This window comes from Atractosteus spatula, chromosome 7, assembly GCF_055471065.1.
Source record: "Atractosteus spatula isolate fAtrSpa1 chromosome 7, fAtrSpa1.hap1, whole genome shotgun sequence".
Lineage (NCBI taxonomy): Eukaryota > Metazoa > Chordata > Actinopteri > Semionotiformes > Lepisosteidae > Atractosteus > Atractosteus spatula.
The window spans coordinates 5,342,517-5,367,997 of NC_142712.1; the positions used below are offsets into that span (position 1 = coordinate 5,342,517).

At 46.1% G+C, this 25,481-nt stretch overlaps 1 protein-coding gene across 1 annotated transcript; it reads left to right on the forward strand.

Annotated features, from left to right (window-relative positions):
• The first annotated feature begins 3,534 nt into the window (after positions 1-3,534).
• Positions 3,535-24,104, forward strand: sms (spermine synthase). The gene is made up of 11 exons (XM_088921460.1): positions 3,535-3,718; positions 8,317-8,437; positions 10,520-10,607; positions 11,510-11,574; positions 12,186-12,361; positions 13,711-13,865; positions 14,133-14,222; positions 14,867-14,981; positions 15,487-15,566; positions 16,898-17,013; positions 19,465-24,104. Exons 1-11 carry the CDS (start codon positions 3,673-3,675, stop codon positions 19,493-19,495), a joined length of 1,083 nt encoding a protein of 360 aa, XP_088777586.1. The 5' UTR covers positions 3,535-3,672; the 3' UTR covers positions 19,496-24,104.
• The last annotated feature ends 1,377 nt before the right edge of the window (positions 24,105-25,481 follow it).

A 25,481-nucleotide genomic window follows, 5' to 3' on the forward strand; every position in this document is an offset into this window, starting at 1 on the left:
TGACCTTGTCTTATTTCACATACAGTTCAACACAGCACAGGATAGAAAGCACCTTTAAATGTTAGTTTGCAGGGGACAGAATACGAAACGGACCTGAGTACTCCTGCCCGAATTCTACATGCATTCTTTTAGCCCAGCATCTAGAAGTGACGGACCATTGAATCAGAAATTACCAAGCAGCAACAGTAAAAGAACGAGAGCAAGATGTTTCTCTGACTGCCTCAGCTTGAAGAACAGGTCCTGCAGTTCCAAAATGCCTCAGCCTATATCGGAGGTCACCAACCCTGGTCCCCGGAGAGCCTCAGTCCAGTTCTTCTTGTAGGTTGCCTTTGTCTAAACACTGCCAACACCTGTAAGGTATTGATGAGTTAACCTAATTAGCCGTTCAATCTGGAGAACTTTGGTCCTTGAGAGTTGAAGAGTGTTGAGATCCAGGCCCCCCGTTATTTTAAAATACATTTAAAATGAAGACTCTTGCATATCTTTAGAAATCGGTGATTTGACGGTAACGTGCAAAAGCTGCAGGACATGGGCTGTCCGGGGCCTGGGTTAGAGCCCCCTGTCCTGTGTGGTTCCACTTGTAGGGTACTCTCGATTGGTTCATTTTCACTTTCCTGTTTAAATAAATAGTGCGCTTTAATGCAAATGAGAAGTTACTGTTCAGTAGGTCTGTTGGTTGTTGTGTCAATAATTAAAGTGCATGTTTTCAACAGTAACATTTTCTGTTGTTCAGTTATACACTGTTAAATAAGGAATGAAAGTGTCTGTTATTGCCTATTATCATCCGTTTTAGTCCCAATTTATGGGAATTCAAGCACCATGTCTGCCCCAGGCTGGATTGAAAACTACACACGGAGCTCAAGCAGGAGTGACTGAGGCCATTTCTTGTTTTATCATGGTTTGTAAGTAAATCTTGAAATTATTTTATATTTGTTGCAAAGTTTTAATCCTGTGCAGAATGCGGAAGCATTTTATTCTCACCCCAGGAAATGTGTTTTCTTTCAATAAAGTGATGCTGTAATTGACTATACAGATAACATCACGTGAACCGAGGTTTTGCTAGAGACCCAAATGGGTGCAAAGCATTTTCATTTGTAGTTGTGGTAGACCATCATAGAAACTTGAACCATTCTACAAAGTATGTCTCCAAAAGCAGTATATACTCTCTTCCTCAGCAAACATGCTATTATTGCTTTTTCACTTTTGCGTTTCCGTAAAAATATTTTTTTTTCCCTAGTTGGACGTTGGTTTCAGACAGAAGACACCTGGGATGAAACGGTCAAATAAAAAACTTCGAGCAAATATTGTTGGCATTTCTCTGAGGGCACTTTGACTGTGTTGCACTGCTCCAGGTACTAATCTGGAGGCACTGACAGGGATCTGTTTCCATTCTGTGAGAGGCTATCCCATATTGTGTGTATGTGAACCCCCTGGGAGAGTCACGCTGGACTGGGGGTAGCCTTGTGATAGTCACAACGGCACGGCCAGGTCCCCTCCTGGGCATCGGTGAGCTATTCCGAGAAAAACACAAAGGCATTCTTTCCCAGCACAGCCCTTCGGATTTGTGCTCATACTTTGATATTTAACATCATGTTTTGTTCTTTGTAGTGGTGCCATGTAGGGGGAAACATACAATATGCAGAATGAGTGACGTCTTCGGAAACGAGGACAGGAATGTTTTTTTAACTCGTGGTTGCAGTTCCTGGGAAACATGGGTGGGAGTGTTACAGTATGAAGGACAGGGTGTGTCTGCACTGGCCTTAGGGGGGCTTATCAGAGTTGTTTCTTTGTGTAAAACCAGGACAAGCATGTGCCTGTTCACTTGTCTCCGAGCGCTAGATGACCACACATCTCCTCAGCTCAACCCACAGATGCTCAATAGGGCACACGTCTAAGTTGAGCGCCCCCAGCATATCTCTCCCATTCCCGTCTTGCAGGAATGTCTTGTGGAAGTCTGCAGGAATGTTGTCTCATCAGGGTGGGGCAGCAGGTGAGGTCCCAGGGCTCGATCAATTTAGCACCATGCAGTCAGGTAGCCATCAACACACAGTTAGGGGAGTTCTGCAGATTCTGGTCTTCTGCACAGGCCGTCGCCACTGGACTGGTCTGTTGTATGCAACAACAAAGCACATGGCTCCACATGCCTGCATTACACTCAGTGATGTCCAACGGTGTGGCCTACACAAAACTTTTATTCATCACTAAACGTATTGACTCAGCTGATGGTGAGTCTGTCCGAGTTCAGACTAGTACCCATGAAAGTCACGAAGGCACTGTTCTCTGAATAAGGGTGGCATGTCGTTGAGTAGAGCCAGGACAAGCATGTGCCTGTGCACAGGTCCTTGAGCCCTAGAAGACCACATTATCCCCATTGCTTTCTGTTTTTTCTTCTTGATTTCTGTCAGGTTTGACATTCAACAGGTTATACAGCGTCACCTCATCATCAGTACCAATTAACTGAATTCTTTCTAAATACCTGCATGCTTAAATAGATACATTGCTTTTGAGGCTCGGTGTGCTGTGTATATCCCATTAGGTCATGTGCCCCATGCACCACCTGCTGTAGTGGTACTCATGATTTGTTGTCCGATAGGAGTTATTTCATTTAAAGAATGAAATGTGACCAAACTGGATGTTCAAGATTCATTTTTGCTTGTGCTTATTCAACAGTATAGTCTTAAAGAGTTCAAAGAAGAGAAGCAAAAAGGATCCCTAGTCTTGGGGAATTCTGCTACGAAGACCGGTTAAGGCGGACAAATCTTTTCGGTCTGAAACACGATCTGATTCAAGTCCTGCATAGAAAAGCCTTAAGGGATATAGTGTTTGCAACACAGGCTTCCAAGTCTGATGGCTCACGCCAAAACTCTGGGCTCTTTTAAAAACTGTCTGGAGGAAATATTACTTTCGATTAGCTATTCAAATATCAAAAGCGCAGGAGTGACCAAATGTCGTCGAGTCCTTTATTGTTGTAGTGTTGGGGGGCATTTACAGTAGTTGTCTTCTTCAGTGACGGTCAGTCAGATTTGAACTCGCCGAGTGTCATTTTTCTACAAGTCACAAAATCCGTAGTGTTTTGAAGGGCACATATTTGTAGTCGCCCAAAACAAATCGGTATCGTATGCAAGGAGGGGAGGGGGGGGGGGGGACAGTGTTGATAACGGTGTTATTCGTGTTGATGAGGTATTCGCATTGTGATTAATTCTTTTTTTTAAAAAGAATATTTGCCTGATATTTCTGCACGTTATTCCTGGTCCTGAGCTCTTGTAAAAAAACAAAACAAAACAAACAAACTTGAATACTCCCGTGCTCCTTAGGCCCTGAACCCGCAACGAAATGACGTGTCCCTGCCGCTGCCTGGATCAGTAAGCTGCCTGGATTCCTCCTGTGGCCGTGGTTACCTGTAATAATTTCGCAGCCATCACCAAGGAAGTGAAGGCTAGCCTAATGCGGCAGTTACCGCCGCAGTCCCCTCCTCCACCGCTGAGACACGCTCACCCGAGCGCACGGCCGGCTCCGTACTCCCTCCCTCTCTCTCTCTCTGTGCCTCCCTCCCTCCCACCCCGAGTCTGTGTGCGAGTGAGCGCACCTCCAGCCTCTCTCCTCTGTCAAACAGGCTCGTTCAACTTCATATCGGCTGCCTACACCAGGCATGGCAGAAGGCTGTCCCTCACTATGGCCGTACGACATTACACCCTCGACTTCTGCCTCTCCGCGCCAGGTAAGCGCAGCTCGCTGAGTGGGGCGAGGAAGCTGCAGGTCAGTCGGCGACTCCACTCGGGCCTCCCTCTCGCTTTCTCTCTCTCTCTCTCTCCTCCCTCCCCACCGTCGCATCTGCTCGACCATTTTCATTGTCCTGCGCTGGTGCTTCATTTCGCCGTCCGCGCTCCGGTGTTGCACGGAAGGCCCCGATAAATATGCCGATGGAGGCTGCGAGTCGGACGGGGCTTCTGCATGCATGCATGCATGCATGCATCTCCCCCCTCCCTCCGCACCCACCCCAGTACGCGTTTGCGCTTCGTAGCCGATTATTTTTGACCTCCTGCTATTGATTATTCGGGCGAGACGGGGAGGGTGTCTCCTGCCAGTGCACGCCAGTCCCGACGCCGAGCGAGATGGACTGTATTCGCCCCCCACACAGACGGCAGCTCCTCTTGCCAGGCGTCGCTGTAGCCGTGATATCAGTGTCACTTATTCTTGGCTGTAGGCGCATGTACAGCGAAAGCGGCGCTAGTCGCGCACGTTGTCTTTATATAGCTAAAACGCACATTGCTCGCCTCTTCAGCTGTGGTCGGCTCTCGGGATTTATCTTCCTTTACCGCTGCTGGGGCTGTAAGGCCAGTTGCTCAGCGCAAACGGAGTGGACACATTTCTCGTGTTCCCGAGTGTTATAAACGAAAATCCCTAGCAGCCTGACATGTCTAATTATTTTTTAAACCGGTTCCGGACTGTGCCAAGAAGGCAGTTTTTTAAAACGCTGCGTTTTAAAGTTGGACCTAAAGGCGTTTTCCATCGTTAAGAACGCCCAGTGTTGTGGAAGAGCCATTCGGATCATCTGCACGGAGATTTCAAGTTCTTGGAGAGAACTGATTAATTAAATAAATGTGCATAATATATTCCGGGCTGGGGAGAATCCTATGACCTCATGTCTGCGCCTGCAGTTGCCCTGTTAGAAGTCCGGAATAATGACCCTCTTGCAAACTTTGTAGGTTGTCATTTTTATATTACCGCTCCATCTTATAGTGTTGGCTGATGGTGCTGCAGAACACTTTATAGTTTACTTTTTTATTTAGAAATGCACTGCAACGTAGTTCTCTTTCCGCGCACTGTAAAAGCAGGCTGGCTCAAAGCAAGCTGTTGTTTGCGCAGACGTCCTGTAATAATCCGGCAGTCCACGGTGCCACCTTGCAGTATTTTTCCATTATAATCATTGTTGAGCAGAAAATCCACAAGGCGCAGATGTCTGCACTCGAGAACTGTGAGTTTGGAGTATCAAGACAAGTGATTAGTGACAAGTGAATTGGTTATTCATAGTTAATTAGTTAATACTTAATTAGTGTTTGTCTGTAGTCATTGGTATTTGGCAAAAACATAGTTTTCTGTAAATAAGGTGATGAATTCTACTTTTTTAGATTGAGAAATAATATAATAATAAGTTTTGAAATATTATTTCATTTGGCATATCCCCTGGAGCTGTGTATTACCTGAGCAAAACAAGCCAGTGGAAGTCCCTGGGCATTAAGTAGGGCAGCACTTGATCACGAGACAGCAGGAACGCACGCTGGAATCGATGTGCTGTCGAGTGTGCATTTTAAAGGTGGGAAAACAAGGAAATGAGCTGTGCTGTTGCTAACTGGCAGACTGATGGGGGTTCACGGCAGCACACACCCTTAATTCCTCCGCAGATTACAGCTCGTATCTTGAACGAAGGGCACCACAGGGCCTAGCTGTTGTGGAAGTATTAAATATTAAAGGAAAGCTGGCGTGTGAGAATCGAACAGCCGCTGGCAGACCTGCTGACTGGCTGTGTTCTCCAGTCACGCTGGAGGCCGCTGCAGCCTGCTCAGTGCGAGGGCCTGTGTACTGACGGCACTGGCGCAGGTCGGACAGCAGTCTGCGTGCCACGACGTGCTTGCCGAGTTCTGTCGCAGTGAAGCGGAGCTCTCCTCTGCTGTAGGGGCGCTTTGTGGCTTTCCCTATACTGCCTGGGAGGAAATATCAGCCAGCTTTGATCTCGGCAGGGATCGGGACAGAGCTTCTCTGCTCCACTCCTCTGGGGGTTCGTAATCCAGCCGGTTTTCGGGGTCCCCTTCAGTTCTGAACGGCCCCTCGCCTGGCAGAGGTGCTAGCTGGATCAGTCCATGCCTCCTCCACAGACCGCCTGCTGGGCGCTGGGCTCTGGGGCCTGAGGGTGCGGGCGAGGAGCACCAGAGACCAGCATGACCACAGCGTCTGATTCATGTGACGGGGCTGCCACTGTGTCTGTTTAGTCATCGTTGAAAGTTCTCCCTTACCTCCTCATCACATCATCATCATCGTCATCATAATGGGCAACATTATGTATATAGCACCTTTCATACATTGAAATGCAGCTCAAAGTGCTTTACAGAACGAACATCAAAATAACATAATAAAAATATCATAGGGCATAAAAAAGATAATGGCAATAGGGAATAAGAATAGGAAGCATAGCTTTTCCTTCTACCTTGCGCGCCCGACTGGGTGACCGAAGTGGGTGTTATGTGAAGCTCGGCCATGGCTGAGGGCGGTAAGTGTGGCTGGTTTCCTACGTGGCAGGAGCAGGTTAAAAAAAACTCTTCCAGCCCACCCCATCGGAGGTCCAGCCAGCTCCGTCCCCGAGGAGCGGACTTCCTTTTCAGTGCTTAACCACCGCGCCACCGTGCTGCCTCCACCCGGAGTCCGTTTCTGTAAGGAAGGGACAGCGTCCCCAGGACGCTGAAGCCCTCTGTTTGACCACGAGAGGCATGCGGCGAACACGGACTCCTCTGCACAGTTGTGTTTGGCTTTATTTCGTTTTGAAAAACAGCCAGCGCTGCTCTGGATCAGGCTGCCTTCCGCTGGTTCTTCTGGGCAGCACTGGATGTGTCGGAGCTGTGCAAATGCCGATACCGTATGTCTCCGAAAGGCAGAGTTGTGAAAGGACACGATCGTCTTGTTTCGATCACACAGCAGGATCTGAAAAACAACGGGAATTGTTTTGGAATACTTCCGCCTTCCTTACAGCCTTAGTTTTGGTCGCCGTGTGTGGGAAGGGGCAGAGCAGCGGTTTCACCAACACAAGCAGCCAGCAGCAACAAGGCTCGTGTTGGCAGGAAACGTGTCGCTTGTTTGCTTGTTTCTTCCAGCCACCTGCTTGGGTATTGTTTCCTCTCCCCTCTGGTTCCTCTGCCGTTGCAATTTTCCCCCCAGGCACCTTCTCCCAAGGACTCTTCAGACTCCCAAGCATATTAATAACTTATTTCTTACTTGTTCGGCTGACATTCTTATCTAAAGCGACTTACCGTTTGCAGCTATGTATACGGCCGCGTGTGTACCAGGAGCAGTTCTGGCGAAGCACCTTGCTGAAGGCTGCAGCAGCGGTGCCTCACCAGCGCTCGGAACCCGAGGCCACGCTGCCGTCTGTATACGTGTCCACAGCTCTGGGGATGCACAGGTCTTTAAAAGCCCAGCTTCCCGGCTTCCCGGGGGCGTCTTCTCCTTTCTCGCTGTACACGCCCGTGTGCCAAGAGCGGTGCTGCGGTCTGGAAGCGATGACCCCAGTCCAGTGCCAACCAGGCCGCCAGTGCTGCAAAACGGAGCAGCTTGGTCACCTTGCCTGTCCTTCTTACAGCCTCTCAAATGCTCCCCGTCTCTCTAAATCCAGCCACGTGCGTGGCGGCAGCAGTGGGATTAGCGGATCAATACAGGGATCCCTAAGGGACACATGGGAACGCGCAGACTCGCTTGTCGTTTATCGATTCAAATTGATTTTTTTTTTGAATGAGACGTGCGCGTGCTTTCTATAAAGGGTGACCTCTTCTTTGGTTTCTGAGCTCCCTTTCGGCTCTCTCTGTTTTCCTTTGCTAGCGTCTGGCCTCAAGGCTGTGCTCCTGCCTTGGTGCGCCTGGCCCTCAGTTCTCTCCTGCCTGCCCTGGCACACTGCCTGTGCCCACAGGTGTTCTGTACCGTCAGCCGTCTTACTTACGGGTCTGATGAGCTGACTTGGAAAAACTTTCTGTTCCAGTTCTGGGTCCGCTCCAGTTTCTTCCTAACTCTGAGCAATGCTTCACTTGGTTCTCCTTAGATCCGCTTTTCAAACCTCCACATAGAGAGTAAAATCATACATCAGCACTTTATAATGACTACTGACAATGCAAGTGGACTATAAACCCTCCAGTGCACCAGTCACTTTAATTTAATACTGCTTTAGATTTTTTTTCTTCTTCTTCTTTATTTTTAATTTTCATTTTTTTATGTAATCTGGTTATATCTAATGGTTTTATGTTACGCTGTGCCTGATGTTTTTGTGCTACTGTTCTTCTTGTTCTATTGTTTAACTGTCATGAGAACACTGAGGCAAAAGCCTAACAACTAGGTTGGTATGGCAATAAAGTTGTTTAAAATCGGTCTTCGGCTGTGGTACAAGACACTGGAGAATTCTGGTTTTATCTATGTGAAAAGCAGTCGGCATTGCATTGCCTTAAAGTGACATGCAGTGTACAGTTTGTGTGCCACATGCCTGTTCAATTCTACCTTCCTGCCTGCGATGATAATGTGTGAGATAAAAACACCTTTTTCCTCTTCGTTGCTCCCTAACAGGTGACTGCGCCACCATCCCCGAGGGACTGCAGTCAGTTTTTCAAGAGCAGGAAATGACAGGAACTGTTCATAACACTGAGGGCCGTGGCTACCTGGCCACATTCGTTGGAAAAAATGGCAGGTACTTTCACTTTCAAGCAGGTCTTTTTTTTTGCTTTGCAGCTGCAAGCAAGTAGAGAGCTGACTCTAGCTGTGGCATACTTATATGTTTGTGCTGCTAAAGGTACTACATAACTCCAGCTGCTCAACTCTCAGGAAGGACATAGCGTGTCCAGAGATATGCTGCAGCACTGCGGCCTAGCCTGTGCTCTGCTCATGGGACCAGTGACGGAGACGTTTTGGAAATGCAAAAGGAGAAGGTGTACAATTCGCCTGTGAATATTTCCTTAGTGACTCTTGAGTTTCCTAATTTTCGGTCATTGAATTGCATGTCCTCCACATTCCAAACAGGGACATCCTAATGGCTGGGTCGATGTCACATGTACGTGCCACTGTGAAGGACCGCGTTCTAGTCCGCACAATCCCGACGCATCCTTTTTTATCGTAGAACAGTAAATCAGCAGCACTGTTAGGTTCGCTTTAAATAAAAGCCCAAAAGGGTTCAGTGTGGTTCATCTGCTGTGACACCCAGGAGAGGGGCCCATGAGGCTGTGACATCATGGGGCTTCACAAGACCTATGTGGTGTCGTGGTTAGGGGGGCAGTTGGCTGGTGAGTCAGTTCTTTATCACGTGGGGGGTGAATAATTAGGGCACAGTCATTGTATTTGCGTAGTTACTCCACCCAGGCCAGAAACTGTCTGAAGCGTACTGTAGATTGCCGTGCGAGAGTAATTGTGAAGGCATAGGCTGTATGTTGTGAGGGCGTCTGTATTGATTCCATCAGAGTTCATTATTGAATACATTTGCTGTGCTGTTTACTTTTCCAGGCAGTCCCAAAAAAAGTTTGTTACTTAAAAAAGCTTTCACAGCAAGGTCAGTGCAATACTGCAGTGTGTACAGTCATTATGGAACTGGGTAAAGTTTATAAGTGGGGAAATTCTGCTATGGAGCTGCTACTTGATCATGTTGAAATGTATTTATTTACCAAAGGTGTAGGTTGTATTTGTTTACCGTTGTTGAATACAGTTACATTTATTCCGTTCTAGATATTGCTCCTACTCCCACAGTGGGGCTGCTACTTTGATTTAGCAAGACAGCAAGCAAGCCATTCTGGAATAGATAAAAAAAAAAATGGGAATTCTGATATTCCACTGAAGTCCTCAACCCGTCAAAAGTGTGGGCAAGACTGTCAAACGTCATAATAAAAAAAGATTTTGTCGAATACGTCGAGCAATGTGGTGCAGGCGGTTTCGATTTGCTGGTCAAGTGTTCCCTATACAGCACCTTGCACTGTGTGAGCTGCAGAGTGCCCCGAGTTAAGCCAGCGTTTTGTTCTGCTATTATAGCAGGGCTTGGCTCTCTGATTTAGGGATTTAGCTATTATTTCCTGTTTTCTCTGTGCAATCAATACATTTGCAGTCTGCTTTGTAGACGGATAAGCCAGAATGAATCACATTTGGAAGCTGCACCTGTTCCGTGTTGTAAACAGTTTATTCTGACCAGATCCATTTGAAAACAATTTCAGCTCACAGCAGGATTTGCAGTCAGTGGCTATTGAGTGAGTAGTGCGTCAGTGTCTGGGGCAGATCTCGACCCAGGGAAACAAACTCTCAGTCCGTTTCAGGGGTTGTGCTTGAGCAGTCAGCTGAATACAGGAAGGCCAAAACAGGAAGCTACAACTCGCTGGGCACGTTGTGTCCGAACGGCAGACATCCTGGCAGTTTAGACGCAGCGACACACATTAGCTAAGCCCCCGAAGCATGTCTGGTTCTACTGCAAGTCATTACTGATTGAATGCCTCTGCCTAAGGCAGGGATAATTAACATTCGGCCAGAGTGAAGGATGCTGTCACACACTGTGAGCTTGTTCCTTCATCTGGAGAGTTTCGCCATTGCCTGTATAATACAATTACGGGGGCAGGCTTGAAACTGTAGTAGGCCAGAATGCAGTTACACTGCAGGGCTGTCATCGTGATCAGTGCAGACGTGCTGCTCAGGATCGTAAAACCCTCTGGAATCTGTGCTGTGTCAGGGGCGGGGGCGGATCTCTGGGTTTGTAAAAGAGGTGGCGTTGCTGTTGAGTGGTTTTTCTGCACCATCGCAGGTTCGCCGTGCTTCGAGTTCACCCACATGGCCTCGTGACTGTGGACCTGCAGAGCTGCGAAGGAGAGGACCAGAGCCAAGTGAAAGATGTAGGTTGTCGTCGTCTGGCTGGAGCCCCTGTACTGTGTGACATAAGAACTGTTTAAACATCTGCGATCTGCTGTACCCAGATCTGCTGTTCTCCCCCAGGCTCATTTTCTGCGGTTGTTTTTGCATTTTATTCTAGTAAAATGTAAAGTTGGGGTGATGATTGAAGTTTTAGTAGAACAGTAGTAACGTTCAATGATGAGCAGTACTTAATCTGGACCATTGTGTGTAACTGTTATTGTTTAGTCTTTGGTCATGCGGCGATTGTCTTGAGTGTCAGTATTGCCAGAGGCACTCCTAGTTTGGCCCTCAGACTCCCTCATTGCTTAATGGAGCTTTTTCACGTTGGCCTTCTCTTGACCCTGGACACCTGGGCGTCTCCTCTTTCTCTGAAACAATATAGGATACGATCTAGGAAAGTTCACATGATACCGCAGCAGGAGGTTTAGCAAACACCGTAGAAGCTGCAAATTAAATTTAAAAAGTTTCGACGTAAAAGTTTAAAGTATTTTCTCAGACAATCGTGGTATAAATTTCCATTATCATCCCAACAGTAGCAAAAGAAACACCGAATGTATCCATTATCTTGATGATACAGACCGTATCTGTGAAATTAATAATGGCGTTTTAACAGTTTTACCAGCAAGCTCTTTAAATTATCTTCTAGAGTTTGTGAGTGACTTCAGCAGCCCCGGAGTTTGATGCTTAAGGCCCTAATTGTAAGAGAGACAGTAAATAGCCATTGTTTAACCCTGTCGTAGTTTTTGTACGATTTGCTGAGCAGCCTCCCAGGTGCTTAGTGCTTGTTCTAAAATTTAAAGGACAGATGTTTCTCTGAGAATAAACATACCTTGAAGCTAATCTCGAATCAATTAATATTCTGTTTTTTTCCCCTCTGATCTAGCTACTGAATGCACTAGAAGAAAAAATGAAAGTTCTTTTGCACAGCAATATAAAGAGGACTAAAAGGTATGAAGTTTGTTATTGACTTATTAAATGTCTCTGTGGGCTTTACGATAGACAGAAAAGACTAGACAGTCCTGTACTGTGATACAGGGATGATAGTGTTTTTAAATGCACCTAACAGGACCAGTCCACATGCTCAGTAGTTTATATATCCTTGGCTAGCTGCTGTGCTTCATCTTTAGTTGGCATAATGAAAAATGTAATCATAAATGTTTGAAAATAGTGATACTCACTCCTCGCCTTGGGAACCATTGTACATTTTTTTTAAATCAAAACAGAATGCCTTCAGCTCCGAGTAGCGGAGAGCACGGCCTTGAATCTTGGTGCAGCGCCTTCACAAGGGCTGCACACACAGTGTGGGAAACTGTTAGTTCCCTGAACCCGGGGAGGAAGTGCGAGTGCTTGGAGTGACAACTGTAGGAAGAGCACAGTGGAGCTTGAGAGTGAGCAGGGCTGTGGATCGTGTCTGGGTCCCTGGGTCCCGTCAGTGATGTGAACTGAGGGTCCGTGATCTCGTGCCGCGACCGGCCCGCCGGGGAGCCCCGCTCGGCGTCTGCTCCTTTCTCCCCGCCGGCTCCGAGCAGCGCCGTGAGCTCCGTGCCTCCTTCCTGCAGGCTGCCGGCCCTGCTCAGGGGGGCGGAGGTCGATCGCTACTGGCCCACGGCAGACGGGAGGCTGGTGGAGTACGACATCGACCAGGTGGTCTATGAGCAAGACTCGCCGTACCAGAACATCAAGATCCTGCACTCCCAGCAGTTCGGCAACATCCTCATCCTGAACGGAGATGTCAGTAAGTGCCCAGGGATATGCAGGGGGAGAGGGGACACACTTCTCGTGCTGTGCTGGTGCCTTAGGCAAGACTGCAAAGAATACCATGATCTGCTGCTTTAATATAAAGGTTTTTACCTTTCTTTCTAAAATATTGTTCCCTGGCAGAACCCCAAAAATTGGGTTTTCCTGAGCTTAAGGTTTTAGTGTTCAGAGGTGAGGGATTACCAGACTCGGCTGGTGGAGGACACTCTGCAGGTTGTTCTGGAGGAATTGGTGCTGACAGGGGAGATAGCATAACAAGAGGCAGCCTAGATCGAGCTGTGACGCAGAGGCAGCTGGTCAGTGGCACAGTTAGGCTGTGCTATTTCTGCCTCTTTTTTGTTGTTTGCAGTTGTATATTTTGTAAAGATGTCTTCATACGCTGAGTCGCTATCCCACTGGGGCCAACACCCTAAGCCCCTCCCTGACTCTGCAACGGCCCGCGTGTGTGACCTTGAAAATAATCATGCAGAGGAGTTTGAATTTTTTCCTCCGTCTAACAACTGTTGTGTGTGAATTTAGGATATTTGTGAAGTGTTTTTCATTTCAGTGGCGTTAGAAAAAACTTCAGCGGTTTTACTTAAAACAAAATAGTATAATTTGGAATTAAAGATTGGTGCTTTCTAATCGAACATGAAGACTGTAAAGTGTAAAGAGACCGAGCCTGTCAGTCCCTCACCTGCTGAAACCAAGCTGGGCTGGTTTCTCACCTCGGCAGGTTAGTGCAGCTCATACCAGCACACTGGGGACTGGAACTGCTTGGCAGGCTATGTTTGAACTGAGGGAGTGAGTCATTCTTCAAAGGTATTATTAGAAGAAAAGGGGATAGGGGAAACTGTTGATAAGAGAAACGGCAGTTATACCGGACCCAAATTACTCAAAGGAATCTTGCTCAGATATTCAGGAACTGCAGGTGTTGTAGCATGGTAACATGCCACTGCCAGAAGTCTTGTATAGACCGGTTCTAAATGTGTTTGAATCTGTTGAGCCATGTTCGCTAATAACACTTTCCCCTGGTGGCCGCAGTGTGAATTGCATTATCATTGTGGTCGCCATGACAATGACCCATGCACAGAGCTCATCCCTGCCTAGCCCCACCAGCAGGCAGTAGTAGCGGATTCTGTAATAAAGACTCATTGTGGACTTTTAGTTTAAAAGGTTGCGTTTTCCCCAGTAATGGCGCAGAACAGCAGCTGTGGTATAAGAGGACACGAGAGATATGGTGGCACTGTTTGTCTCGAGTGGTTTTAATGCCACCTGTCCAGTTTGCGGTTCAGGCCAGCAGGCGCTGTGGGTCAAACGGCCGTGTGTCCTCCTCCTTGTGTCCAGATCTGGCGGAGAGCGACCTGCCCTACACCAGGGCCATCATGGGCAGTGGGAAGGAGGACTACTCTGGCAAGGAGGTCCTGATCCTTGGAGGGGGCGACGGTGGGATCCTGTGTGAGGCTGTCAAACTGAAACCAAAGATGGTCACCATGGTGGAGATATCCTTTATCCAATCGGTTCCCCTAGGGAACCGCTTCAGAGACCGCCGTGTGAAACGAGAGGCCATACGGGCCAGCAGCCCGGAGTTAGTATTTAATTTAGTTTAACTGAGGCTCTCATCCAGCTGTTTCTTGGAGGAATCCTGGGTATCGACTTCAACAGCAGGACCGGGCGGCTTGTTCCACCCTTTGGGTAAAGAGGAGCCTCCAGGAGGCCCATTCGCCTGCGTAGCCCCCCCCCGTATTCTTCCTTAACCAAGTATTCACATTGACCAGATGGTGATCGACGGCTGCAGGCAGCACCTGCGTGGGACGTGTGGGGACGTGCTGGACAGGCTGAAGGGAGACTGTTACGAGGTAAGGCAGTGCAGGGGCCGGGCCGTGTCTCGCCCCCCTCCTGCTCGGACCGGCCTTTCCTGCTTCGCGATGCGAGTGTGATCATTATCGACTGCCACCCCTCCCCCCCAAAAAAAATCTCTGAAGAGTGCCCAGGGCAAACAAACTGTTTATGAACCTAGTAGTTACTTGTGATGGATGGAAAGCTCGTGTTTTTTATTACAGAAACAAACATCGGTACGAAAACGAGAGACCAGTCGTGTAAGGAAAAGTGCGCTCTAATTTGTGACTTGATTTTTGGGAAAACCCTGAGGAATGAAAAGGGTTTTAAAAGACGAAGACGGGTTACTTGATAAATACGAAACGTCAGATATATTCTTCAGGAACGAATCAGTTAGGCAGAGTGCAGTTCTAGGGCATTACACTGTATATTGCTCTTGTTTGTTTGCCGTTTTGGAAACTGGGAATTCTTGAGTGAGAACAGTAGTGTGTCGGGTTACTTGCTTCGTGTGCTGAACTGAAAACATGCCTTTCTGTAGTCCAGGCGGAGAACAGGATCTCTTGTTCCTTTGCAGCCTACGCATGCTGACGCAGCTGCCCACCAGAACCTCTTGAGGAGATGTGCATTCCCAGGACTTTAGTCAGCAAGTCTGTTTTCTTTCCAGGTGTTAGTAGAGGACTGTGTTCCCGTGCTGAAGAAGTTTGCTGAAGAAGGGAAGATGTTTGATTATGTTATTAATGACCTGACGGCAGTACCCATCTCCACAGCTCCAGAGGAAGGTAAAAATTATAATAAAACAGCTCTGAAGGTTAAGACCTACATTTGTCTTCTTTTTTTTTCCCGAACCCAAATGATACATCCATTGTTTGCTTATGAGAAAAATATATAAATGGTATTTATCAACCACTAGATGGCAGTAAAACCCTGCGAATGAGTGGGGAATGGATTTTAAACCGGCATTGCATTCAAGGAGCAAAGGAACAAGTAAAGGCTGTTGTTTCTTTCCTTCTCTCTTCAGCAGGGAATAAACCTTTACCTGTTCCTTTGCAGCCTGCGCCTGCTGACGCAGCTCCCGACCTGAACTATACAAGGAGTCATGTTTGACCAGACTTGAGTTTGAACCTTTGTAGTTTTTTTGCAATACGTAGTAAATAGTAGTGCTGATTTTGCCGAAATCGACAAGATCCTTCAAATGCTAGAGTTGTGGTTCCAAAAGAAGAGCAATGACTGCAAGAAAGCAGGGAGGAAGATTCCCAGTGAGCAGTACTGAACTCTTTATTCCAGATTCCATGTGGGAATTCTTGCGGCTGATCCTAGACCTTTCCATCAAGGTCCTTCAACCCAGCGGGAAGTATTTTACGCAGGTAAGAGACTACTTGCTACTGTGTAGTCATGGTCTTCGGGTTTGGTTGGCTTCCTAGGGTTCAGCAGCTTAAAGGCAGGTATAGTGAGTGGCAAGAACAGGAATTCCCAATGGTGATTGTTAATAATACCGCAGACTGCCCCCTCTCCCAATAGGGAAGGCCAGGAGATAGTGTAGTTTCTTAGCCTGTTCCAAGAGGTCTCATCAAAACGGCCCCGTCAGGGAATCAAATGTGGTTCACGTGTGCATGGAGGGCTACGGTGCTCCCTGGGGTGCAAACGTCGCTGGTGTCCACCAGGGGCAGAGGTGCATCCTCACGGGGCTTGGCGTAAACTCCAATGGACGGTGGTGACACTAGCGCCCTCTAGTGTACACTGCTGCGGTGCACCTTTTCGCGATGCTCTCAGTTAATTGGATGCTTTTAACATGATGAACGCCCTGCACTAGCATAGCCAACACTGGAAAAATCAGTGAGGGGGGCATTGTGCCCATGTATCTGCTTACTGTGACGGGAGCCAGAGGAAATGACACAGAAGGGGTTGTGCTGTGGCAAGAAAGGTGATTTTTCTTATGTTATTTTTATATGTTGGGGCAGCACAGAAGCCATCATATCCCAGCGGAAGTGGTAAATCTGCTGAGTGTAATTTAAAAACGATTTAACTGCAACGTAGGACGTGCGACCTGCCTTTTATTCTCCGGGTTAGACCCATCCAGTCTCCAGTCCAATGATTCCGGTTTCACAAACAGCTCTTGCACAATGCCTTCCTGGGAGAGGAGTGACACATTTATTGTGGAGCTGCAGACAGCCTGCACGGTGAGGAAGTTTGGGAAAATGACCATATGCCATCCTGTTTAAAAAGAGGAGTTAATTATACAGGGAAGGGTTTCTTGCAGGAAGCCTCAGCCTGCTTGGTTCCCTACTCAAACTGGATGTTATTTTTTAATCAACTGTTTTCCTTGGGAAAAGAGCTCATTATAGTCTTAAAAAAAGCTATTAATACCAGAGTCTCCGTTTCCACTCTGGCTCTGTTTAATGGCACAGTACAGGGGGGTGGGCAGTGTGGACTGCACATGCTGGTGTAGCTCTGATCTGATTAACCTGATACACTGCAGCCAGAAGTCCGATTGCCCTTTCCTTCTGCGCTGGCGACACTTTAGAATTTGAGTGCATGGGATAGTCTTTACTTTTTGCTATACTGTGCGTTTGTTGTTCATCTTTAAAACCATTCAATTCTAGTCTTGTTGTGTTGCGACTTCTCCTATTCAGAAAGTGAAAAGAGTTGGGGTTGTTTTTTTTTTTGTGGGGTAAAAAGCTCTTCTCTTGTCCTTCAGGGAAACTGTGCGAATCTGACGGAGGCGCTCTCCCTCTACGAGGAGCAGCTCGGCCGGCTGTGTTGCCCTGTGGAGTTTTCCAAGGAAGTAGTTTGTGTTCCATCGTACATGGAATTGTATCCTTTTGGGGGAAAGAGATCAGAAAGACGGGAGGAGGGGACGTAGCTAAGAAGGTGTTTTTTACTTCCACACAAGTGCCACAGTGCCCTCAAACGGAGAGAGAGGGCAGCTTGAAGCTGTAACCCAGTGGCACTCAGTTCTGGTCTGGTCTAGGAGCACCTCCAGTCTGTTGGGCCCCCAGTCCCCAGAGCTGACTGCTGCCAGTAACTTAGAGTAACCCGGGTCTCCTGGTTTCTGCTCCAGCTAGGTTCTTAATCATAGGCTAATTTATTTCCATTTTCTAATCGAGTTGTCTTTTTAAATTGGCTCTTAGAAAGGTGAATGAGATTTGGGATTAGCCCTGTGTGAGTCTAGTGACTGCCCTTATTTGGGTGCGTGAGCTGAAATACAACCAGGTAGATTTATCCAGAAGGAAAGACACTGACTTTTAATGTGGGAGATATCTGATAGTGTCTTGTCTTCATCACCTGTGTCTGTGCATCATCAATTCATCACCTGTTATGAGCTGTTTAGTCAGAAATAAGGGAGCTACTTCTTAATGAGCAAGTTATTACTCAGGGTGGTGTCATACAATTTCAGTGACACTGTTCCTGTTTTTTTTTTCTGAAGTACAGTATTGACAGCAGCATTAAGTGGCTCCAGCAAGATGCTCCCGTTCTGCACTGAACTGACATTGCAGTCAAGTTTCTGTCAGAATCTTAGCTTTGCCAAGCCCGTTCTTATTTAAACTGTTTTGAAAAACACAACAAAAAAGTGAAACACTTCAGCATAGCCTCCCAACACTGCTCTGAGCTTCCTGCTGGCTGGCTGCTAAAAAAAAAATTGGACAGCTGTGATAGAAGTGCCAGTGAAATAAGGATTCCACAGTGTCAGCAGACTCCATCCCTGACACGGGCACCCTGGGTCCAAGTGCCAATGAGATCCGTATAAATAATTAAGGAGATGAAGACTGAGCGATACCAGGGGAGGAAATTTTACATTTCTTCGACTGTGGTGAGCAGAAAAAAATTAAGCTGTGATGGACAAGACACAAGGGCAGGCTAATGACGGGCTCTGTAACGGTAGCGGTGGATCATATTGAAATTATTTTTACCATAGTGATTAAGGGTAATGGCAGGATACACACCTTCCTGAAGCCAAGTGTTCTATAAACAGAACTGTAATTATTGCGCTTGACATCAGAGTGTTGTCTGTGCAGGGTGTAAGACGTTTCCCTGGGTGCAAATTTGTAACATCCCGGAGAAGGAGAGGAAATGTGACCTGTATATATATACTGAAGCAATCCGAAATAACCCTCAAAGAAAGACAATGCTAAGGAATTATTCTTTGGCATTAGGTTTTACTTTCTGCTACTTCCTTTCAATTCCGATGTGAATTTATCAGTGAACTCAGTGATGCTTCATGAATTTGTAAAGAGATGGAAACTGATCAGCTCAAACTGTTGATTTAGTATCACTGAGCATTGTTAGCTTACAACAAGGATTTTGAACACACCAAGAACACTCCCAGATGTTTTAATACTACACTGCTGGATATGATTAATTATAAACTTTGTTATTTTTGTGTGCTGGAAAATTGTTGTGATGTTTGTCCCCGCAGAAGCGGGGTCACTTGTGCATGAGACTGTGCTATCATTTAGAGACAGAAAGCACAGATTGCAGGCACATCCGTCCACCGAGTGTCATAAAGAAATACTTCTGGTGAGCAGTCGTGTAATGGCAAGTGGAGCTGGGGGATTGGAACCAGGCAGGATCACACCTGGAATGGGCCGCCATGCCCTTGATGACCCACACAGGAACCCTTCTGAGGTTTTGATTACTCATCAGCCTCTAGCCCAGCCACGGTAAATGGCTCAGGCCTATACAAAAAAAAAAGGTTTCAACATCTGTCATTTAGGCTTCTAATGAAAGGCATTTATTGTGTTTCAGCGATGCTGGGGCTATATGTGGCTGTCACTATTGATTTACCAAGGACTGGCTAGATTATCTGACATCTCTGTCAGGGTTTCTAGTGTCTTGCCCTCTAGTTATACTAGATAGATAGATGGTGAAAGACTGAGAACAACTGTTCTTTTGAGCAGCGTTACAGATTTCCCAGCTCATATGTTGATAGTTTTCTTTGCTTTTAATACTGTAACACTGTGCTTTTTTTTGTTAGAGCATTAAAAGCAAAGAAAATGTGCATCCCCCCCCCCGCCCAAAAAAACCCCCAATGTTTTTTAACTGCCTGGAGTTTTCTGCGCGTTGTCCTGTTTTGAGCTCAACTGGCTGATTTGCGTCTTCCCGGCCTCTCCCGGTGCGCAGGGATACCCGAAGGACAGGTCTGGTGCAGCAGCTGAGGGTTCGAGACCCCGCTGTCCTCTTCTGGAGCTTTGCGCTGCCGCGTGATTTTTGAAAAGGAAACGGGGTTTCACATCTGCGCACGTCCTCCTTGACGCCTTCTCTCAGGTGGGTGTTCTACACCGTGTGGAAGAAGTAACTCCAGGTCCGAACTCCAGAGCGCCTCCTGCAGGAAGAACACTGAGGGGAAGCGCGCCTGAAGCCTGAACTCCAGGCGTCCCTTACACTGTAAAGAGACTCAGAAATCCAGTTTGCTGTTTTTTTTCTGTTGTATGTCTACGTGACTATAATAATTGCTGTTATTCCTGTTTTTTTTTTTAAAGTCAGAATTGAAAGGCGAATGTTTGTTTTTTTCGGCCGGGATGGTTAATATTTCTGTGAGATTCTGAAGTCGCAGGTGATTGGTGACTGGAGCCAGAAAACTGCTGATTGCACTGAAACGGAATGTGACCAGGCTCTGCAATTCCAACAACCTCTTCAAAAAGTTCTTCCGATGCTTTTCTTCATGTTTGCTGTCTTCTTTGTAGCACAAGGCTTTGAAAATCACTGTTATGATTGTCATTTTTTGGGGGGGATGGTTGCACTCTACTTTGGTTCTGATTTATGGTGCTTTAAATGTACAGCCAGTGACTTGATATAAACTAGGGCTTCCAGTTCTGTGCTGGCGTTGACCCATGGAAGAGCAGACTGCGTGAAGCTTCGTTAAAAAGGGAAATGGCTCATTTTTTTAAGCTTCATCACTGCTAATTCTTGTTTTCTTTCCCTGCTCTGTCAAGACCTTCCCAGCAAGCGTCACTGGGAATTCTCTCACCCCTGTCCACTTTGCTCCTTGGCTGCAGTGCGGCTCTGCTGTTTGATACAGGCCGCTTTTCGTTCTAACTCTCTCAACAGCTGGTTTGGATAATCTTATTTTCAAGCTGTTCTTGAATTTCCCAATGCAAATGCGTAGTGAGGAGGTAGTTCTTTCTTTAAATTCTGCTACCAGAAGTTCAATTTTAAATGAAAGAACTCCAAATCCGACCTCAGGGTGAATGCTTTTACAGAAATGGTGACAGGACTTGTTCCTGCATGCTAATCCAGTCACGTCAGCTGCAGACCTGATTTCACTGAAGCTCACGCGGCGTAGAGATTGAGTTTAACACCGTTTGTCTTAAAAGGTGCTATTTAACCACCGTTAGTTCCCGACAGGAAGGTAAAACCTGTGAGCTCATAGCCAGGAGCTGGTTCCTTGATCAGTGAGGGATATTATTCATTAACACTACTGTGTGTGTAGGTAACACTGAACACCTTGCAGCAGTGACATCCCCCAGTGTCGGACTCTGCTGTGGCATCACAGCAATCCCAGCAAGGGCAGAGAAGAGTCGACGCTCGACACATGAGGTCCTCACGGTGTCCCGATTGTGTTTTTAGTACCCTGGGGGTGGGCAAATAAGGGTTCTTCTGCAGTAATAGGTATACTGAGGTAAAGGATTTAATAAGATCTGAGGTCTCTAATAAAGCAGCTGGACTCATCTCACACCTTTCCCCGAGAGCCCCCGGATATGGGACAGGGTTTCCTTGCTCCTACTGCTGCTTTTTCCCCAGACCTGCCAGTTCAGTCTGATGTGGATTTCGACCCAACGAGCGAATTCTCAAACTCCTTATCAAGAATCAGTCAGCAGGGGTCTGTAATTAAGGTACCGACGATTTTCCGGAGGGTTGGCTTCTGGTGCTTGGCCACGGCCGTCCAGCAGGGCCGTCTTCTGTGAGCTGCCCTGCTTGTAGGGTGGGAAAGAAAGGGTGAAGTTTGGCTCGGCGGCTCGGCAGCGCGGGGAGCCAAATGGCGAGATTTCCGACTGGGCTGAGACACGTGTGAGCTGTGCGCAGGCCACGCGATGCAAATCAGGATCATACCACTGGTCTCCAGCGCCATAAAACTCTCACCCCCCCCGACAGGTGTCCAATTATTTGTGCGTCACTCTTCCAAAGAAAACTGGTTCAAGGATCTGCCTTCATACTTCATGCTTCCCAAGTCCTTACTCTGAAGAGTTAACTGAAAAAATAATGAGGGTATTTTTCCATTTCCTCTGTGATAAAAAAAGGCTGGAGTCAGTCCTGAGGTTTTTAAGTTGCCCATTATGCCTGTTTTCAAACAGATTTAAACTCCGCCACACGGTCCCTTGAGATTGCTGCCCACTGAACAGCCTCATAATATCTTGACAGCCGTGTGGTTGTTTTCTCCTCCCGCTGCGTCTTTTTCTTGCCTCGGTTCACCAACGGTTTGCCCATTCGAGATGCTGAAAGCAAGGCTGTGTCTGTATGAAACAGAAAAACAGAGGCACACTCTAGGTCCTGTCTGATGATGGAGCGGTGAAGAAGGTGCAGCTGTTGTGTGGAGAATCTTTTCACCTGGGCTTGAGCCATTTTGTGTTCTGTTAGGGAGGCACTTATTAATTCAGCTTGCTCAAAAGGAGATTTTTTTTACCCCAGAAGCTAAATGTTGATGGTTGGTTTCAGTGTTAGGAAAACAACTACAAAAATATTTTTAATTAAAGAAGTGCAATGGGATATCATAGTTTATTTTTATACGGAGGTAATGAGAAAGGTTCAGAGAAAGATGACATGACAGAGTGAGTCAATAAGCTGGAGTCTTCGTGTGCGTGTTTGGCCTGGGGGGAGGGACCCTGCAGGTCCTGTGGTTTACAGAAGTGTCACTACGGTGTATTTTGACGTAGTGTTTGAAATGAGACTTGAAGGGATATGGCTCACAATTTTATTTTAGTTTTTTGTTTTTACTTCATTGCAATTTCACATCTGGTTTGCAGTCTTCTTGGAGAATTCGTCAGCACAGCTAATTGAAGAGTGAGTCTTGTCTAGTCAAATTCTTAGGTCCGAGTATCGTAATGGATTATTCCTCCAGCATTTTACAGCCCTGCTTCGAAACGTTTTTTTTAAAAATTTTAACAGGGTCCTCGGCATCCTGTTTTGTTTGTTGGGGATTAACTCTCAAATTCATTTACGGGCTGTTGACTAAAAACATGATCAAAATATTTTTTTTTAATTTAGAATCACCATTTGTTTTTGTTTTACTTGCTTTGATGTCACCAGTACTGACAGTCTTGAGTGGCACCAGGTACCCAGTCTCGAACCTGTGTTCACAGAGCTCATCCTGGGCCGTCGCTGGTTGAGGCTGAAGTTGCCCAGGTTTGTTTTGCTCTGTTGCTCTGTTTTTTGTTTTTTTTCAACAAAAAAGAGTATATTTGATCCATGCTGCTGTGGATGTTAAAAATAAACCCATCACTGGTCACTGTCTCCTGACATTCTGATGTGTTCAAGTCATATACAGAACATTAGCCCAGTGGTGAAACACCATTAATGTGTTTTAAATATGTGCAGTTTAAGTGTCTACAGGAGGGTATTTTATCAGCGTGAATGGATGTCAAGTTTCTGCTTGAACATAATACTGTACATTTAATATCCACTTAAAAGTGAACAGCCCCATTAATTTGTTTGGAATCCTTTATGTGCCAGGTGTTAAAAACTAACACGTCGAAGAAATGGAGACTTGTAAGTCTCATCAGGATATAACAGTATAATGAAGATGGTGGTAATGTGAAGTACCAGTAATATGTAAAAGCTTATATGAAAGTGAATAATAGGGTGCACCTGTATTTTGGCACTTAAGTGCTTAAAAGTCCCAAGGTTTGAAAATATTATTTATCAGCATGTTGTCATTGATCAAACTGTTTTTTTTGCCTCTGTATCATCCTAGTCTGCATTAAGTGAGTTAAACTTTGCATAGCAGAGATCTTTATGCTGGAGAAGTTTAGATGTTACCTCCTATTATTTCTTACATCTTGAATGATTTTTGGACTTGCTGCAATTTCGAATGCTGACTCGCTGTGCTGTTTTTACGCAATGAAGCAAAAGACCTTCTTAAACGTTCTTATAAAGAAATTGTGAAGAGAGCCATATGAACAGGGCTGGGGGGAGGAGGGGGTGTTGGAGAGACGGAGTCGCTCTGCAGTAAGAGTGAAGGCAGGCAGAAAGGTTTCTGGTGCCGATTCTTCCCTGACCTTCAGTGCAGAGGCTGGTTGTGTGTCCAGCCCTTGGGAGAAATGCTGGGCCCTATTGAGCACCAGACCTCAAGGTGTAAACCAGGGTGAGTCAACCTCGGCACCTGCCATTCCAAGTCATTACAGGGCTTCTCCAAAGTTTAATTCACCTGGGTGCTGAAGATCACTTTGAGCAAAGACTTGCAATGGAATGGAAGTGTCTAGGTTCACTATTTCAGGTGCATATCCCTCACTTTGACTTCCACATCTGGGTGGAAGTTCTTGTGAAAAGCAGTGCAATAAAGGGCCTTTTTCTGTGACTGTTTAAGATCTGTTGAACAAGGCAGTAAAAACTGGCTTTCCACAGGTCTTCTCCAGAATGATTGTTCTTCGCTCTGTCACCTGTTCAGAGAGCTTTCTTGTGAACTGGTTTCCTCTGGAACATGCACAAGACACACACGTATTTACTGTTTTCTCTATAAACTTCTGCTTTTTGCTCTTGCCCCCAGATCAGCAGGATTCCAGTGAAGGCTGTGGCTGACCGCTTTGCTCGTATGTACACTTGCAAATCCATTTGCCCAAACTTTTGTTTGCACTAATGTCTGCTCCCACCAAAGTGTAGAAATGTTTGAGAGTATTTTATCTAGGCACTGAAACCTTGTTGAGCATGCTGTAGGTGCGGTACACTGTTAAATAAACTTACTTTCGTGGCAAGTGGTTGGAATTTGTATTTTTTTTAATAACCTGCCAACATCTTCATAGACTTGCACAGTTCCTAGACTGCTATGAGAATGCCACTGAACTCTTCATGACTCCTGGAGGACTACGTTCTGTTTGGCGGATCAGTTTTGTATTTCCTGTAATTGCTAAGATTAAGATTATGTTAAAACAGCCAGTGAAGCACATGTGTTTCAAAAACCACTGGTTTTATTTATATAGAACATGAATATTGTTCTCTATAATGTTCAGAAGGTTAAACTGGTTTCTTGTTTATCTAAATGGAGCACTCAGCCTGTATATCTGCAATGTGTGTGTGTGGTTTTATGTATACAAACGCACCCAGTTTTTGGGCTAAAAAAAAATGTAATACTGCTCAATCATTTCCAGATGGAAAGAAATGTGGTCTTGTCAAACCCTGTGCTTGTATCGGTTAAGTGACAGATCCATTAGTCACGTTAACCACCACAGCAATCACTCGGCACCCCAAAAAAAGAAGGGGGAAGTTTCTTGAAATGCCAGACTCCCTCACCACTCCAGAAGTTCACAGTAACTGGAAATAACAGGACAAATAAGGGTTTTCCATCATCGAATCTATAGATATTTTTGCAGAAGTGAAGAGGCTGAAAAAGTCTTGTCAAGGCAGCTTGGCCTTCAAAATTTCCCTTTATGCTTCCGGAAGGTGGAAATAGTGGGAGAAATTAAATTCATCATTATCCCATGTATCAGAATAAATGGAAATACATCTAGAATCTGTGCTTGTCCTTTACATCTGCAATTTTCATCAGTTTTTTTTTTGAGGGGACCAATCTGCAAGACAAAGCTTGCTGTAGTGGTTGCAGATTCTGTCGTCGTAGGTATAACCTTTCACAGGGACAGCTGTGTATTAATGAGACTGTGAAACGTCCCTCAATGCAGTGTGCTCTACTAGTGGTTCCTGAAGGCTTTCTTAGAAGTGGGTTTTACTTTGCGTGAAAGGAGCAGATTATAGACTGCCTTCTGCTTTGATCAGTGATTTCCTGTCAAAATTAAATTGTGACCCATGATTTGCAACACAACTTACATCAGAACAAAAGACGTTAAATAAAAACATCTTGCTTGTCAAAACTCCTCGAAAAGACTGCTGTTCTTAATTTGTTGTGAATAAACGTGCGGAAAAGGCCGAGATGGAAAATGTAACCAGTAACAGTTTTTCGAAAATGTTTTTCACAGCTCTCACAAATAGAGTTGGATTTATTTGAAGTCAGATTCTACCTCGACATCTGGATTTTGCAAACCTGGAAAAATGGGATTCAATAACTTAACACAAACCAGCTTTTGCGTTATCTGAGCCCAATGTTTATAGGGTGACGTATCGGTTAGAGTGACTAAGTG